The following is an 18,324-nucleotide window of genomic DNA, read 5'->3' as shown; positions in this document are numbered from 1 at the left end:
TAAAGGACGTAGGTTTAATATGTTTAAGCTTCATTTGGAATCTCTGTTTTTGTGGTTGCATAACAGACTTTTTGAACTATAGTGGGTGAAACATGTGCTGCATGTGTGAGTGCGATATGTCAGTGTGGGATGTGAATAATGTTTTGATTCTTTTTTTCTGTGTAGCAGTTGTACAGTGATTCCTTAAGTGTTTTTATCCATTTGGTTCTTGTAGATGTCTTTAGTTTAAAATCCAATGGCTTTGTAGGGCTGTTTATTTCTTCATCCTGTTTGTAGAGGCAAAGTGCTGATGCTCTTCATGGTGTCTTAGGTCAGGGCTTGGCCCACTAACAAAGGACACCCTGTGGATGGAAAAACAACAAAGGGAAGAAGAGCAAACCCACAGCATTGTTAATACAGTCAAAATCTTACCCCAAAACAACAGCACCAAAGCTTTAACTTGCATTCCTCACACTGTGTTGGTATGCTTCCTGATCTGTCTGATCTCAGTGGTGGTTGTTTGCTTACTGGGGCTTGTCTGTCATTTCAAAGCTGACGCTGAGTAGTATTGAGTTGTTCACTTAATTTTTTTAAAGCATTTTTTCCCCCTATGCTATTACATAGATGAAACATAACATGCCAACACATGTGTAGCCTACCTGACTCAGCAAAATCAGGAGTTCATGACCTCCATGAGGCAGTATTTAAATAAATTCCTGTTGGATGTGTTTCTGTAAAAGGACTACAAATATTAAGAGGTAGAAGGGAGATTATAGTGTAAAGGTAATGCTAAAATGGGTAATTAATAGGGATTCATCGATACCACTTTTTTCCAGACCAACTACAAGTACTTACATTTGATTACTTGCTGATACCGAGTACTAATGTGAGTACTTAATAATACCATTACAGTTCTTAGTTCCTTTTGAAAATATGCTTTATTGTTGTTGTCATTAGCCTGACTGTAACAAAGTGCTGCTACTGACATTTAACGTTCTGCGTGTATTTGGATGAAAGTGATGTTGTTCTACATTGCATTTGTATATATAAGTTATTTATTACAAAAAATGCTTGCTATAACTGTGTAACAGCACAACTGGAAAGAGAAAAACTAAGGATCAGGCTCTCAGGTTGTGTGACCCTATGCTCTGATTGGTTGGCATTCTGTGATGCTGTGCTCTGATTGGCTGGTGTTTTGTGATGCTGTACTCGGATTATTTGATGTTCTGTGATTCTGCGCTCATTGGCTGGTGTTCTGTGACGCTGTGCTCTGGTTGGTTGATGTTCTGTGACACTTCGCTCTGATTGGCTGATGTTCTGTGATGCTGCGCTGTCATTGGCTGACGTTCCGTGATGCTACGTTCTCATTGGCTGACGTTCTGTGACACTGCTCTCATTGGCTGGCGTTCTGTGACGCTGCGCTCTCATTGGCTGACGTTCTGTGACACTGCGCTGTCATTGGCTGGCGTTCTGTGACGCTACGCTCTTATTGGCTAACGTTCTGTGACGCTACGCTCTCATTGGCTGACGTTCCGTGATGCTGCGTTCTCATTGGCTGGCATTCTGTGACGGTGCGTTCTCATTGGCTGGTGTTCTGTGATGCTATGTTCTCATTGGCTGACATTCTGTGATGCTCCACTCTCACTGGCTGGTGTTCTGTGATGCTGCACTCTCATTGGCTGGTGTTCTGTGACGCTTCGCTCTCATTGGCTGGTGTTCTGTGACGCTGCGCTCTCATTGGCTGACGTTCCGTGACGCTGCGTTCTCATTGGCTGGCGTTCTGTGACGATGCATTCTCATTGGCTGACGTTCTGTGATGCTCCGTTCTCATTGGCTGACGTTCTGTGATGCTCCACTCTCACTGGCTGGCGTTCTGTCACACTGCACTCTCATTGGCTGGTGTTCTGTGACGCTCTGCTCTCATTGGCTGGCATTCTGTGACGCTACACTCTCATTGGCTGGTGTTCTGTGACGCTCTGCTCTCATTGGCTGGTGTTCTGTGACACTACACTTTCATTGGCTGGTGTTCTGTGACACTCTGCTCTCATTAGCTGTTCTGTGACGCTGTGCTCTCATTGGCTGGTGTTCTGTGACGCTCCGCTCTAATTGGCTGCTCAAACCAAATAAATGAATGAATGAAAAAAAGCCCATTTTGTTTAAAATCATGGCTTCCTAGTGCTTTTTAAGGCTAAAAACTCAAAAAAAGACTGTTCTAGTTAATTTGCAAATGCCCATGTTCCTGTGACTTTAATAAAAGAAGCCTCAAATCATTGTAACTTTCACTGCAATTTTTTGGAAAAGCTGCCGCAAAATCAGGTATTTTAGGCTGCAACAATCAAAAAAAAAATCCCGCGAAATCCTGGAGGGACTGATTTAATGTGTTGGAATGAGCATTTCTCAATCAATCCACCAGAGGGCACCACTCTTACTTAACCATACTGGCCGAATACCATGAAGAAAATTAAAGCTTTTTGAGAGAAGAAGTCAGTAATAACAAACATGGTGACAACAGAGGTGGTAATACTAATGTGGATAATAATGTTAATATTGATGAGGGTAGCTGTCATAAATATGTCAGTTTTTCACAAACTCACACAGTTGCTCTTTGAAAAAACCCAATACCTCCCAGTGGTACTGCTGCTTTGCCTGGGTACACACAGAGCCTTTTATATAAGGTAATATGATGATCTTTATATAGCTCTAGGTACGCATCCATAGGCTTCTGGAAAACGGACAGAATTATGTATGGAATGTACGCAGAGGACGGACAATACACTTCATCCGTATCCGTCTGTGTCCTTAACGTAACTTGCAGTTACTGTTACTTTTGTCACCATCATTTATTTTGAAAAATCTCTACACTGCCGACATTACTCCTCCTCCGCGTACCAGCTGCACTATAAGGTGAAGGTCGCGCTGCCCTCAAGTGGTATTGGTCTGTTTGTATTGAAGCACTTTTAGAAGTATGAATATTAGTACACACGTTCAGTATCAGACTGATACCCGATACTGATATCAGTATCGGCGCATCCGTAGTATTTACCACTCTAAGGTCATTGTGCTTAGAAATAGTTAAAGGGTAAAAACACTCCTTACAAGCTACGATCAGCAATAAGCCTTTACAAAGTTTTTTAATTGTCATATTAATGCATACGTCATGATGCATTTAAAGTTCACTCTGCTTTTTGCTGGGTGTAAAGTCAGAGCAAATCCTTATTAAAGTCAACAAATCTTTACTTAAATTATTTAAAGTCATCATTGCTCATTAATTAAGACTTACTACAGAAACTCTGATCCACTGCTGACTTTTACTCAAGATGCCAGTCACTCTGAAACAGCACATGGCAGCTATGCATGCAGATTTTGACTGGATATTTGCAACTAGTGTCAATTTTGAAGTAAATTAACTGTGGTTTGATTAACTGTGGCAGTGAGGGTTATTTTTTTTCTAATTAGCCTCAGTGATATGAATGACTGCAGTGAAATATCCCAGATAAGAAAGGACACACCTCTGCTCTGTCTGTCTGATAACGGTAAAACAGGCAGTTTGTTAGTCAGCTGCTCTTGATTTATATACAGTGAGTGACAACCATAAATCTGTGACTGCTCTGCCTGGATTTAAAGTCATCTGTCTGTTATATGTGTGCTGTTTGTCCCCATTATGTGTGTGCTGTTTGTCCCTATTGTGTGTCCCGCAGACGACAAATTGCATCTGAAGGACTTAATTACCGGTTTCTCTTTATAGATTTAGTTATTCGCCCCAATCAGGGTGCTAGACCCAAACTATGTGGCTTTTGTTCTGGTTATCCCAGACACATATTTCTGGTTGCGGGCCTCTTCCCTCTGGCTCTGTGTATTGCAGTGCAGCTGGTGGAGAAGGCACACAGACACACAAAGCTATGCTAGGACACACTGGCTAAACTGGAAAAATAAAGCATTTGGCCAGCCTGTGGTCAGTTAGGAATGGAGGAGTCATTGTGAGAACACACATATAACCTTTGGCCCCATTTCTGTGCTCACCCGCAGGCATGGAAGAAGCGGTGGTTTGTTCTTCGCAATGGCCGTCTGACAGGCGACCCAGATGTGTTGGAGTACTACAAGAATGACCATGCCAAAAAGCCCATCCGCGTGATTGACCTCAACTTGTGTGAGCAGGTATGATTCCTCCAAAACTGGACACCCATTTGCACACTTGCACCTTTTTCATTGATCAGAAGTCCGCTCTATTTTGCTGGATTTCATATATTTGTTTTTTCAGGTGGACGCTGGGCTGACATTTAATAAGAAGGACTTGGAGCACAGCTTCATTTTCGACATCAAGACCATTGACCGTGTCTTCTACCTCGTGGCTGACACTGAAGAGGACATGAATAAGTGGGTTCACTCCATCTGCGAGATCTGTGGTTTTAATCCCACTGATGACGGTAAGAAGGGTGAGCCATTATACAGCATTAATAGTATGGATTACCATTTCCCTTCAGCTGCACTGTATGAAATTAACCTTTTGAGGATCTGCTACTGGGGCAGGTGGATTCTAAAATCTATCTTTTTCTGGCTGCTTTGTAGTTTTAACCAGCTGTACTGAATCTGTGCTTGTACTAGCTGATGATCCAGCATTTTGACAAACCTGAGCATAGCACCTATAAATAGATGACAAAATTCTTATTAATTTTGTGAGCTGCGCAGACCCATTGTGAGATGAGGTCAACTTTATAGAGGTATGTTCCGAGATGACCAGGGCTGGGTAAAAAAATCAATTTAATCAATCTTAGATCGATCTCATTTTAGTTTTGCGTAATCGATTAATAGTGGATGAGATCGATTTTTCAGAGCAGGACCGGGAATACGTGGAACCACGGGCGGCTCCCTCTTGCAAACCCCTGGGGAAGACTTGGCCTCAATCACACCGGCTCTGGCACAGAAAAGACGTGGCGGAAGGGTGGGGAAACCCCCCTCAAACTTGAACCTGCAGTTCGAAGGAACTGGCCGCCTGGAGGTTCTCCGAGGCGAGTCGTGGAAGCCGGTCGTTCTTGGAATAATAACTTGGATCCATACTATCACCTATGGCTGAGTATGGAGTTAGAGGAATAGTAAAACGATGATGTCCGACTGCTACGCTACCCCCTCCCCCCCAGTGAGCAGAAGCCTCCAGCCATAAAACAGAATAAAGATGACGAAGACGTCCGTTCTGAGCCACTGTAGAAACATGGGAATGTTTCTGTCCCGTTCATTATTTAAGAGGACATTCAGCAATTTACTGCTGAAATGTCATATTTATTTCCTTTCTAATATCAATATTGATACCAGTATTGATGTGTTGCATGACTGTAGTACTCAAATAGTCAGGTAACAACTCCAATTGTACTTTGGTATCACTAAATTACTCTCAATTAGTCAGTTAATACTGAATCGAATCGATATTGAATCGAATTGAATCGTGATTAATCAATTCAGAACCTTATGAATCAAAATCGAATCGATTATGGAAATTGGCCATGATACCCAGCCCTAGAGATGACGTTTATCACAGTTATCACTGCCTGTTGAAGTTTGTCAAGCTTCAAAACGTTTTGCCCGTTTCCATGAACTCCTCCACATGAAATGAGCTTTATTTGGATACAGTGTAGAGCTGCACAATATATTATTTGAGCATTGTCATTGCAATGTACGTGTGCACAATAGTCACATCGCAGGTCCTGCAATGCAAGAGGCAAATTAACTCAACATGTTCTCATCTAATTTCAAGGGTACCTGACACACTGTGCACAGCAATCCACTAATCGCAATCGTTCTTAATCAGTTTCCTGAAGCAGACCACGACCCTGCACACGGAGTGAGTCGCTGGCAACAACATTGAAAAATGAGCAATGAACAGGAGAAAATAACTGAAAACAAAGACTTGGTGCCAAAAAGAAAAGCAACGTCAGTTATCTGGAATTATTTCAGTTACTAGAAGGATGAAATTGAAACACAATGTTCTGTGTTGATATTGCCTTGCAGTTGTTGCAACAACGAGAGATAACACAACTAATTTGTCTGACCATTTATGTCGGCACCACACAGCTATTTCTTATCGCAATATATATCGCAGGGTTAAAAAAAATTGCAATGTCAGTTATTTCCAGTATCGTGCAGCCCTAATATAGAGAGGAAAAGAAAGATTTGATTGCAAGTGGTCACTCGAGAAGCATTTCGATGCCAGGTGTGAGCAGAGTCTAAATCTCTTTCTCCAAAGGAGTTAGGTAAACCAGCTGAATGTACCAGAAGGCCTCTATTCAGCACAGTTCTCAGCCAAGGTCTAATGATCCATGTGTTGATCCATGTGTTGTGTCGAGGCTCACATTTCTCTTGTTCCCAGTACTGCATAATCAAAGCATTATGTGCCCTGACATTCCCACTACCCCTTTTTGGTTCTTTCCCTCTTATCTGCTTCTCCATCTCCCCTTTGCATAATCTTGGTTCTTTCTGTCTTTGAATCGTAAGTTTGGTCGTTTGTATCCTCTACAGTTTCCCCTCTTCTCTGTTACCTCTGTTGACTTTAAGTGAGATGGAAATCAGCATAAATATTGTATTCATTTACCATCTGATATATCACAATATAATTATTCTTTTAGGAGAAAAATTTGCTTTTTTTTTCTCCACGCTTTGAGACCTGGCGACTGAGTCACTTTGTGTCTCAGTTCATGGTCATCACAGCACTGTGTCTATGCCTCCACGCCTGTTACATCAGGGCAACCCTGATAGCAACATTCATGGCACTTGTACAGCAGAACCATTGTAACTGGGTGTTAAACCCTGATGTGCAAACAAACATTAAGGCCTTTCAGAGAACTCTGGTCTAAAGACAAACATCTTTGTAGCCTTCTTTTATAGTCCTTGGCTCTCCCTTTTTTGCTTTGCATGTGAGACTCAACTCCCACTCTTATGTTGTGTGTGGCCACGCTAGAGTGCTTCAAGGCTGGGTAGGTAGACTAAGGAACATTAGGAGGACTGAGGAATAAAACCCGACAGTGTAGGAGGTATAGATGAGTATGAGCAGAGAGGATTTTCCCTTTTCCTGTATGAATCAGCTCTTTAAGTTTCAGCAAACAATTTGGGAAAGAGAGAGAGCAAGTGTTGTACTGTAATGGTGAAATTATTAAATATCAGTACAGTGTCTGTAATTTGAACTTTGAAAGAGGCATTAGATAAAACCGTGGCAGTTATGGAACAGAGTGGGAGGCAAACTGTGAAAAAGGAGAAAAAAAGTCTAAAGATTGGGAGTGAAAACACAGATATATTGCATCCAGCATACCCATAAGCCATCTTGGCTCTCACTGCAGTACAACAATCAGCTTGAGCAGAAGGGTTTGAAAAGGAGTCTTCTATTTGAAAACTCACAGTGTGACAAAGCACAGAGACCTTATGGAAACACTGTCTGAGAGAGTGTGTGGGACTTAGAAGACAAACAGTGTTCAGACTGTTTACAAAAAAGTGAAGCTTTTAAGTGGGTTTCGTGTGTATGATTTGCATTTGAAAAGACAGTTACAACTTTTCTTTTCATGACATCATGTTTTTGTCATTTTAACCTTATTCCTCTGTAAATCATGCAGAATATGAGATCATGGATATTATGAACTCCCCCTCAAACTTGACACATTTCTCCTCCCATACATTCGTAGGTGTGATGTTAAATGGATGGGAATTGAAAAGAGAGTATTGATACCAATTCTGTATTAGATTCTGCTAGTCAGTGTAATTATTTTTCAGTTCCCTTGTCAAGTTTTGATCAGTTTTTCGCATTTGTGTACACCAACACAACTGCATTATTATCTGTCTGAACAATCTTAACACTTACTACAATTCTAAACATGGAATTATGTTTCTGCTGCCTGGCCATCAACCCAGTCCTTACAGCAGAGTACAATAAACTTTGGTTATGCAATGTACATATAAGCCAATAGGCTATGGCTGCATAGTTACAATATGAATGCTATGTTAAAATAAAACCTATTCAGCTGCCTATGTGAGGTTTGAGGAAGTTTAAGCTTTAGTTTCAGTTACAGCACGTTAACATGAGTATCATTCCATACACTGTTGTCCATTAAGGTTTATCATAATAAGACAGTCCACAAAGTGAGATATAGACAGGCCAAGAGACATAACTATGTTAAGAGACAGACCAGCTTTGTAGACATGTTCTTAAAGCAGGACATCAACATAGTGTTTTAGAAGAGAGAACAGAAGTTAAGCTGATCTGGAAGCAGTTGTTTATTCCCATCTGTTTGAGGTTATTAGTAATTTTGAGTTGGGGGATTTGTTCATGTGACAACAACTGTTTCAGATGGAAAGCATTTGTTTTAGTAAAGGTCTGGTGTGCACCTCTTTACAGGTCTGAGACTGGTCCTTTGATGTAGGATAATTTGTCTGTTAATAAAGTGAACTTACACACCATTAACACAATACTATATGAATATTAACATTCAACTGATGTACCGCTAATCAAAATACTGAGTCCTGTCTCTGGAGTTGACATGTGCAAAGGCAACTGATGGTTTACTTTTTAGCTCATATTGTCAGTCAGCTGAACCACTAGTGCTATGTATGGGACTCTTTATGTTAAGATGTATCTAGGATAAAAATACAAAAAGGAAGTGTTCTATTCTTGAAGAGCTGGAGCATCAGAGTTTGAGTACAAAATACTGCAGAAGGGTCATTACTGTAGCTGAAAGTGAATAATTTTAATTTAGGGAATTCATCCTATCACTAATGATTAAAAAAAAACAACCAAAAAACAGCTGGATAAGTCGGATAAAATAAATCCAATGTGTTATTTGAAATGAATGCCTGCTTTGTGATACTTTAATGTGCTCTATTTGCTGCTCTGATTAATCACTGCAAAGCTTCAAAACAATTTGTATAATCTGTCATTCACTTAAATCTGTTGAGTCACAGTCTACAGGGAGCTTAGCATATTCACTATATGACCTTTGGTCTTGAAATGTCCTCTTGTCATTTCATGTCAGTCTTTTTTTTTTTTTTTTTTCGGTCTCATTGTTCATTTATTCAGTGACAGAGGCCAACTGGAAACCTTGTCTTTTTACTCTGACCCTTTAGGCTTTGAAGGTACATTGTGACCCACTTAAGGATTATTCTCTTGCGTTTTTCCTCCAGAGGCAGCAAAAGCCGCTTCGCACTCAGCCGCAGGAGGCCTGGTGGTGGACACGCCCCCACAACCAGCGCTGGGTAATATTATTGGTCCGGCAGCAGCAGTGCTTTCCAATGTGCCCCCTCCATACCAGCCTGTCAGTGTGCGACACCTGGACTCTCAGTCCAGTTCAGATGAGCCGCAGGATTATCTGTGGCTAGTCAACTGTGAGAGCAAAAAGCCCGATCCCAACAGGTGAGTGTGTGTTTATGATGGACGCTGTGTTGGAGTGCTACACTGTGACATGAGTTTCTGTCTACAATTTTCCATTCCATTTATTCTGTCGTACATTTCACCTGACGTGCCATTCTGGTCCCTTTCTCTGCTGTGTGGTGTGTAGCTCACTGCAGCGTCACTCCCCACTGGAGGGAGACCAGGAGTATTTGCTCCTAGAGGAGTGTGAAAGCAAGACTCTTTGTCCACAGGCTAGTCTGTGAGTCGCCAGCCACCCAGCTGGAACTGCCTGCTTGTTGAAGTGATACTCATGTTTAAGAAGACAGACCAAACACATAAGCACCACATACACTTGTAGATTTTTACACAGTAATCGTGTTTCCATATAATTGAAAAGTGAATTTGAGGCGAACTTTTGAAATGCTACAAAACAATTTAATGTCAATTTCCGTCAACTGGTTTGAAGTGACTAAACTACCATTAGAAGGTGGTGTATAGGCTTCATTAACATGGGTAGGATGTTTATTCATGGCACTAACAGAGAAATAGGTTTTCTTGAAGTAAGATTCTGCATCATACCAAAAAACTGGATCACTGTTCGCATTAAAGATTTTTAAAAACACATAATGTCAGGCACAGAACGGTTAGAATAATGTAAAGTCAGAGGGATAATTCCAAAAGACAAAGTTCTATAATTTTTTTTTTTTTGCTATATGATCCTTCCCTTTCCACCGTCTTTAGAAATGGAAACTGCTCATCAGTCTTACAAGTTAAATGTTCACAACTTCAGGAGATTTTTTTTGTAAAGACAAAAATAGCTTTAGGTAAGCGTAAAATCTTTTTTTTTTTTTTTTTTTTCAAATCAGAAAAAGTTTATCTGAATTTTGACATTTCCATCAACTGTAGCTGTTAAAACTTCAAAGTACATTTAAAACATGTTAGTGCAAACACAGCTAACGGTTTGTGCATGTTGAGTTGACTAAATGTGTTTTTTTTTTCTGTTTACTTCTGGCTGAATTGCACTTGTTTGACAGGAATTACATTTGTCAGCATGTGAAGAAATGGTGTAACAGCAGGGAAATAACCCACTCCTCCATTTGACCTGAAAACAGCTGTTATAACCTAATATGGCAAGAGCCACCAAATGAGTGATGTTACATGTGTAAATATAACTTTAGGTCAGTAACTGTGGCTTGCAGACGGTGCTGTGGAGACTTACAAAGACTGAGTGGATGACTTGGCCTCTAAATAAACATGTTTTACTGTGGATGTCTAATTCTCTGGTGTGTTTGTGTCCTCTATTCTTAGAGCCCATGCTGAGTGTTCCAAGTCTACCTCCTCAGAGACAGACCTAAACGACAACCTCCCCTCTCACCGCACGCCCACATCCTCCACCTCCTCAGCCAAACACACCTCGCACAACGGCTTCTTCCCACAGCACCCGGGCCCAGCCTCCGCCTCTTTCATCTACGATTCACCTCCATCGCGCGGTGCCTCCCTTTCAACCGACGCTGGCCTCTATCACCTCCCACGCAGCTACTCGCAAGACACTGTGCTGCTCCCAAAGTCTGCCTCGTCCCCTCCGGCCCATCCAGACAGCGGGGATACCGAGCTCTATACCTTCAACACGCCGTCACGGAAGCCCTCTATGGAGACACAAATGCGCAACCTTTCTATCAGTTACGACATCCCACCTACACCTGGTGCAAACTGTACCTACCAGGTGCCCCGTACATTGTCGTCTGCAACAGGGGCGGGGGGCTCAGAAAGTGGGGGAGATGTGGTTCCACCTCCTAGGCCACCCAAACCTTCGCTCACTTCGACCTCAGGACCCCCTCCGCCCCCTGCCGAGCGCTCACCTACGGACACCTATTGCGTGCCCCGTTCAGCCTCAGAAACGGACGGCAACTACTGTGTGCCTACTGCTGCTGGGAGCAAGGCACTACGCAGCAACACTATTGGCACTGTGGACTGTTCACGCCTACGCAAAGGTTTGTGTCAGCGAAGGGCTTTACTATTTTCTGGAGATACATTATCTTTGAGTTGCAAATAGGCAGGCACAATATGAGTAAGATCTGAACATGCAATTACTATGATGATATGACTTGTAAATAAACTATCCCCTGGCACAAATCACCATATTGATCATAACATGAGTGTTAGGATAACTGATGGCTAACTGGGGTTCATCTGGGGGGTCGAAGGCATGAATACATCAATCAATCAATCAATCAATCAAAGTGTATTTATATAGCACTTTACAACAACACAAAGAAGACCAAAGTGCTTTACATCTAAAAACATGATCAGATTATAAGATAACAGTTTAATCAAATACTATGAAAGTGCATAAAACAATAAGACACAAGAATACATGGAGCTTGTACTGTTACAAAGAAGACAAATATTCTCAAAAAAATCCAAGTCTTGTCTCGAGTAAAATATCTGTCAGTGGTATGGGTGGATTTTGCTTGGCCAGATGTCTTAAACTGGATGCTTCTATGAAACTGGTCCCTAAAAACTGTAAGACAGAGGGGCTAAAAACTCAAACAAGATGTAGACTAATGTTATGAAGCGAGTTTGGAAGCACTTTAGGTCTGTTTTAAAAATAAATATTTACTGAGATAAAACAGAAACTATTTTTCAGATAAAACACATTTTTATATAGTTTTTATTCAAAAATCTTCATGTAACACGGCAAAAGACACGAAAATTGCATGCACTATTTTTTTTAATATGTCTCTATTCTCTCACAGGTACATTTTGGGAATAATTAATTATGCAAGGCAGAGTGTTTCACAAAAAATGTCCGCTGTTGTGAAATGACTCGCTATTTATATGTGATTAAATGGGCAGGTTCAGCATGTAACACCAGTGGACACGATGGGTTACACATGAAACCTGAAATGAGACTACCAATTCATGAAAAACCCGCATGTCTGGATTAAAAAAACCACTAGGATCGTCAAATTTAACAGTGTCTTTATTTATAGCAGTATATAAGACCATTTCAAGCCGTGTTTTCCAGATAAAATACACTGACACCCAGGTAGCTTTTCCTGTCCCAGTTTTGGTCTTATTTGATCAATATTTTATTAAAAATTTATTTATTTTGGGATGGCTCAGAGCAAGAGTATAATTTTTTTTGCATTTATCTGAGGTCATCATTAGGTACATCCTGGGGGGGGAATACGTCTAAATGTCTCTTTTATTATTGGGTCTAAAAAGCTGGTAAATTGTCAGATACCAAAATAAGCCCAGTTTCATAGAAGCACCCAACTATAAAAACTTAAAAAAAAAAAATAAAAAAAATATCAGTTCCCTGAAAGACAATAACAGACCTAAGGGGAGAAAGTGTCCAAATCTATCCAAGGGGACAGACTTAATATTTATATTTGAGAAATTGCACAAATGGTGTCACTTTTAATTTCCCAGAAACCAGACTCGTTTACATGCCAAGTGTGAGTGCAAAGTGCAACAACTCTCTGCACTGTCCATCTGCTCCCAGATTAGTTCTCTTGTTTGGAGGTGTTGTTGCCACTAATAAGCATCACTAATGACAGAGTAGCTACCGGGGAAATGGCTGATAATAACTTTACACTTTGTGGTTATAGGGGATTTACAGCGAGCAAATATTCAGAAAACAAACTAGCATGACGCGCAAAATTTGACATTGACATCAGTCGACTCGAGTAGAGCAATGATGGCGTACTGTTATGTTGGGATACACTACTTCATAGTAACTATGTGCCTTGAACTTGACTTGATATTTTCCTACGCAGAAGATTGTGGGTAGCACTGCAAAAATCAAAATCTTGCCAAGTGTATTTTTCTCATTTCTTGTCACAATATCTCGTCACTTAAAATAAGACGTAGTCACCTAAAGAGTAAGTTTTCAGTGAAAACTTTGCTAGAATTAAGCAAAAAAAATCTTGAATTAAGCAAAAAAAAAATATCTGCCAATGGAACAAGTGAAAATTGTCTTGGTAAGATTTCTTGAAATAAGATTTTCAAGATCTATTGTCTGAAATTAAGTTCTTATATCTCGCTGAAAAGTTACTCTTCAGGTGACAACGTCTTATTTTAAGTGTGACGAGATATTGTGACAAGAAATGAGAAAAATACACTTGGTAAGATTTTGATTTTTGCAGTGAGGAATTGCTAGAAAGTCACGCTGATTTGAATTTTCCATCCTGGTAATTTTGTCATAGTGCATTTGACATTCACTGCGCTGGGACATAGTAAATAGTATGAGTATTAGAAAGTATGTAATTTCAAAAGTGGAGCAAGATGTCTTTTCAATGATATTTTTTTGACTTTTATGTGTACAAAATTGTCACCTACTTTTATGAAGCCTTTGTTGCTAGAGGTTTTTGTTGTTTGTGATAAGTGATCAAGCATGTCAGTGAAGCTGTTGACATGTTTTCCTTCAAGCTGAAATTGCCATTTTCACCTCCACTATTGCATTCAAATACAGCAGAATAAAAAGCCTACGGTTGTTAGTGTTTACATATGACATTGCAGATTAGAACTCTCCCCATCTCCTCACATTTTGGTGCATCCATGAAAACACATATCTTTGGATAGTTATCAGTAGAACGAATTACTTTTTATTGTGCTGATTTTTAAACCACTTTGCAGACAGGCTTAGAGAGAATAGGATACCCTTGGATTAAGGATGGATATGACATTCTATTCCCTCACATAATCCTCCCTCTTGTGGCAGCAAATATCATTACAGAGATACCGGTATCAGTAAAATATCAGTATTAATATTGTGAGTTTTAAGTCTTGTGTGAACCTCAGTAGCTGATCCTGTCTGCGCCTTTAACACTTATGAAAGCTTTAAAGTTTAGAGGGCAGGATCTTTCACTCTCCCATGATTTGATATGGATCATACAATGTAGAACTAGTTTTACTTGGATAATGTTTTCTTACACTTCTTTTGATTTTAAGCAGTAAAATGTTGTTTTGTATCTTTATAGTTCAAGATGAGCTCTAAAATGTCAGATTGTTGTGAAAGTGCATTTTTTGTTTCTTTCAGGCGTTCGCTCCATTTCACACAAACTATCTCATTGTAATTTGTAGATCCTGTTAAGTCTTCTTCAGATGGCAGTTTTGTTTCCGCCTCAGAAGCTTTTCCCACCACTGCTGTGGTTCGTGTCACTCTAAGTGAAATGCATTAGTACCTGCATAAGTGCATAATGATGAAGCGAAAAAAAGACAAAACAAAATAATAACAAAAATGATTGATTTTGTGAGTTGAAGTTTAGGCCAGTGTTGTATGATGATATGTGGTTAAATGTCTAATTCTTCCAATACTTGTTGACTTCATTTGTGTTTTTACAGATTTTGGATCACAGGACTGCTATGACATTCCGAGATCATTCCCCTCTGACAAAAGCTGCTCATTTGACTTCAATGAAAGCTTCAATAGCTACTTTGTAAGTGTTGATTCAAAGGCACCTTATTAAGCTTGCTTATTGAATGGATTTACATGGATTCATATTTTTTTCATTACCATTGTGTCTACTGGTGTATGAATGTGTGTGTGAATGGGTGAATGTGAGGAATTGTAAAGCGCTTTGGGCACCGTTGAGGTGTAGAAAAATGCGCTATATAAGTTCAGTCCATTTACCATTGTGTGAATGGATTGTAACACACTTAAAGATACTTTCTCAGAAGCCTCCATCAAAGAAAACAGCCTGATTTCACAGGGATTTTTAGTTATCCGGTTGTTTTTGCCAAAATCCAAAGGGTGATATTTCTGCTTGTCCTTGCAGACCTCAGTGCCTCTTTTCTGTGTCTCCACAGCGGCACCACAAGCTACCATTAGCTTACAAATGGAGTCAGCTAATGTTAGTAAAGAACTGGCTCTAAGTGCAGCGCAGATTTCAATAGTCAAACTCAATGTAGCATACGAGTATGCATGGATGTTTCTGCAAAAACGCTTCACACAGAACAAAATAGGTTAAGGTTAAAAATGTCAAAAAATAAAATAACAAACCAACTAAAAAGAAGAAACAAGAAAACAGACAATGAGAATCTATGGGAAGATACTTTTCAGAGATGAAGATTCAGTGCTATTACTCTTGATTATCCTGACTTTTTAATCTTTTTTTTTTTTTTAATCTAGTGATAACTTCATATCAACTGTGCTTATGAATATGCAAATCTGCTTTGTCACTGTGTAGAAAAACAAAGGAATGATGCCACTGGGTAGCCAGTCCACTGAAGAGGTAGACCAGAACTACGTACCCATGAGTGCCAACTCCCCGTCGCACCATCACTCAGGCAGTTTGTCAGAGCCTATGCATGAACCAAACTATGTACCCATGACCCCAAGCACCATGGAGTTCTCCTCGCTGGGAAAGCAGGTCCCCCCGCCCGCCCACATGGGCTTCCGCTCCAGTCCCAAGACCCCTCCTCGCAGGCCTATGCTAAGTGACTGTCAACCTCCGCCTGTGGACCGAAATCTCAAACCTGATCGCAAAGGTGAGGGTGACCAAAAAGTATCCATGCATGTGTATTTTTATCACCAAATACATACTGTCATTTTTGTCAAGCATTTGCTGCTGGTTTGATGTGTTTACTGTTGCACTTGCTTAAAATGCTCTGACACCAATGCAGCATACTGACCATGCTTGTCTTGTCATTAAGCTGCTATACTCACAGTGCTGGCTCATGGGCGTAAAGCAATTTATACACAATTTAATCTTACCCTACCAGTCTAAATGCTCTGTCTGTTTTCATTATACTGTAGCCTCCGTTACTGGTGCTAGAAATGGGCAATTTATCTCCCCTTAGTGTACTAAATACCACCATCTTCCTCAGTGCCTGTCCTTGACCAGCTAATTTCACCTCTTGATGAATTAGTTCAGTGCCTGCTTCATCCTTGTACATCGGGCAGCACAGTTAGCTCCTTGTCAAAAGCACTTTTGTCTTGTAGAGGCCCCTTAGACCGTTTTGGATGGAGCCGGCCCCTGTGCCATGGAGTGACCAAAGCCCGGAGTGGTCACCTCCGTCCCCTTTGTTTCCCTCATCTGAATGGAGTCTTTTGATGAAAGACCTAATAGCGAGGGGAATTACGATCTGGGCAGACTGAAAGACTGGGTAATGGGCATAGAGAGGGGAAGAGATAAAGAACAGCAGTAGAGCAGTAGACAGTTGTCACATAGGGAGACCAAAGGCAAGGAGCAAAATAGGACATCCACTCAGATTTGCATTTTCTTGAGGGGAATCCTTCCATACAAAAAAACCCCAAAAACAAAACTGGGTCATTTTTTCAGTGACCTTTTAAAGCAGTCATTTCCAGTGTCGTGCTATCTGGATAAACTGCATGCCCCATTTTCATCTCACAGGCAGTATTGGCTGTTTAGTTTTTAACTCACCAGAGGGACTGTTCAATGAAAAATCCACCTGCCACAAAGTATGCATTTAGGGAATGATTTTATTATGAAATCCTATCAGAGAGATGCATGGGAAGGATGTTGCTTATTCTATAAGAGTTTTTAATAGGATGTTGCTATTCTTTTAGCATCTAATTATTAAAAATGCTAGTGAATCCTATTAAAAAGATGGTATTAATTTCACTGGCAAATCATTTTATATATTATCTTCAAAAACAACCTGATAATAATAAGAAATAATCATAATAAGGAAGGCAGTACTCATAACAGCAAAAAGTATGATTAAAATCTTTCATTTTTCCATCAACATAAAAACAAGAATAAAATGCCACAGGGGTTCAGGAACAGGTGTTTGCGTGGTAGGGAGATCAAAAGCACACAGCATTTCAACTAGTGTGAAATTACTACATTCACAATAACTGTAGTTCAAGTAGTACTGTAGCAGTAGTATTTGTAGTTTCCTGTTTTAACAATATCTGCTGTGGCCATTCAACTATAGATTTCTGTGTTTGTGAGATGCACCTGAATGCACCATGAAGTCCCTGTGTTTCTGTCAAACTGAAACAGACCTCATGTGAGACAGAAGCAGCCCAGCAAACGATGACACCAAAATGCAGAAGAGACTGTCAGCATAGTTTATTTATTACTTTACTACACTGGTTGGAACCTTAACCTGCTAGTTTGGCACCAGTGGTCACCTTCTGATAAAGCTGCACGATTTTGACTGAAAATAAAATCCTGACTTTTTTTTCTTCTAAAAAGCTGACTTTGATTTCTATTCAGGCTCGTGGTGGCATTTTAGCTGTCATGTCCTTTTTGCGTGCAGCCCGAAATGCAACGCACTGCTCCCACTCTGGCGTGTGATGAAGTTTGAGGTGCTGAAATAAGTTGGTTGTGCTGCTGTCTTTGATACAGGCTGAGTTCGCGGCAAGGAATGGTTTGGTCTTTATCGGAAATTTCAAAGCTGTACCAATTGCACACAACTGACTTGCTCTTGCTATTTTTAGCTGCGAACTTCTCACTCTCCTTTGCAAATGGCATTTTTGTACTGGTGTGTGAAGACCAAAGACTGTGGAGACCGCTCTCACAGTTATGAGGAGGAGCCTACAGTAGCTCAGAGACACGAGAGATGAAATTTGATTTGACAGTTACCCTTTTTTAAACATCACCCTAATTAAATAATCCGATTTTAAAATCAATTAATCGTGCAGCCTTACCTTCTGATATTCACTTAAGCATTAAATCAAAGGTGTATTAGAAATAACACTTAGCATGAGAAAGATACCTCTTGCATTCTTTTTGCATTTAACCTTGGATGTGATTCATTTCTTTATTTGCCATGAGCCATGCAGAGTTCCTTTGTACTACTGTCTGGATTAATTCAAATCTTCTTCTCTTGTGCACTTTTCTATTGGCTACGGTTGTCTGGCAACAAGCCTAGCCAACAGCCTTTCACTTTCTTAACACCATAATATGTGATTCTACATAAAACTACAAACTGACTGTGACACATTTTAGTTTTTGTCTTCGTAAGAAAAACGCTCTTTCAAGTATAAGATGGAATGAGCTCTGATA

General features: G+C 40.3%; 1 protein-coding gene across 9 annotated transcripts in view; it reads left to right on the top strand.

Annotated features, from left to right (window-relative positions):
• Positions 1-18,324, top strand: part of gab1 (GRB2-associated binding protein 1) — a 70,693-nt gene that overhangs the window by 40,414 nt on the left and 11,955 nt on the right. For 7 of the 9 annotated variants that reach the window (XM_030140671.1, XM_030140653.1, XM_030140644.1 and 4 more), the window contains 6 exons: positions 4,006-4,134; positions 4,238-4,412; positions 9,133-9,361; positions 10,649-11,331; positions 14,690-14,784; positions 15,535-15,835. In XM_030140671.1, the coding sequence (XP_029996531.1) occupies positions 4,006-4,134; positions 4,238-4,412; positions 9,133-9,361; positions 10,649-11,331; positions 14,690-14,784; positions 15,535-15,835 (1,612 nt within the window). The remainder of the gene's footprint in view (positions 1-4,005; positions 4,135-4,237; positions 4,413-9,132; positions 9,362-10,648; positions 11,332-14,689; positions 14,785-15,534; positions 15,836-18,324) is intronic. The other 2 variants (XM_030140662.1, XM_030140635.1) reach the window with 1 other exon arrangement.

Source organism: Sphaeramia orbicularis, chromosome 1, assembly GCF_902148855.1.
Source record: "Sphaeramia orbicularis chromosome 1, fSphaOr1.1, whole genome shotgun sequence".
NCBI lineage: Eukaryota > Metazoa > Chordata > Actinopteri > Kurtiformes > Apogonidae > Sphaeramia > Sphaeramia orbicularis.
This window is presented reverse-complemented; position numbering and strand designations above follow the sequence as displayed.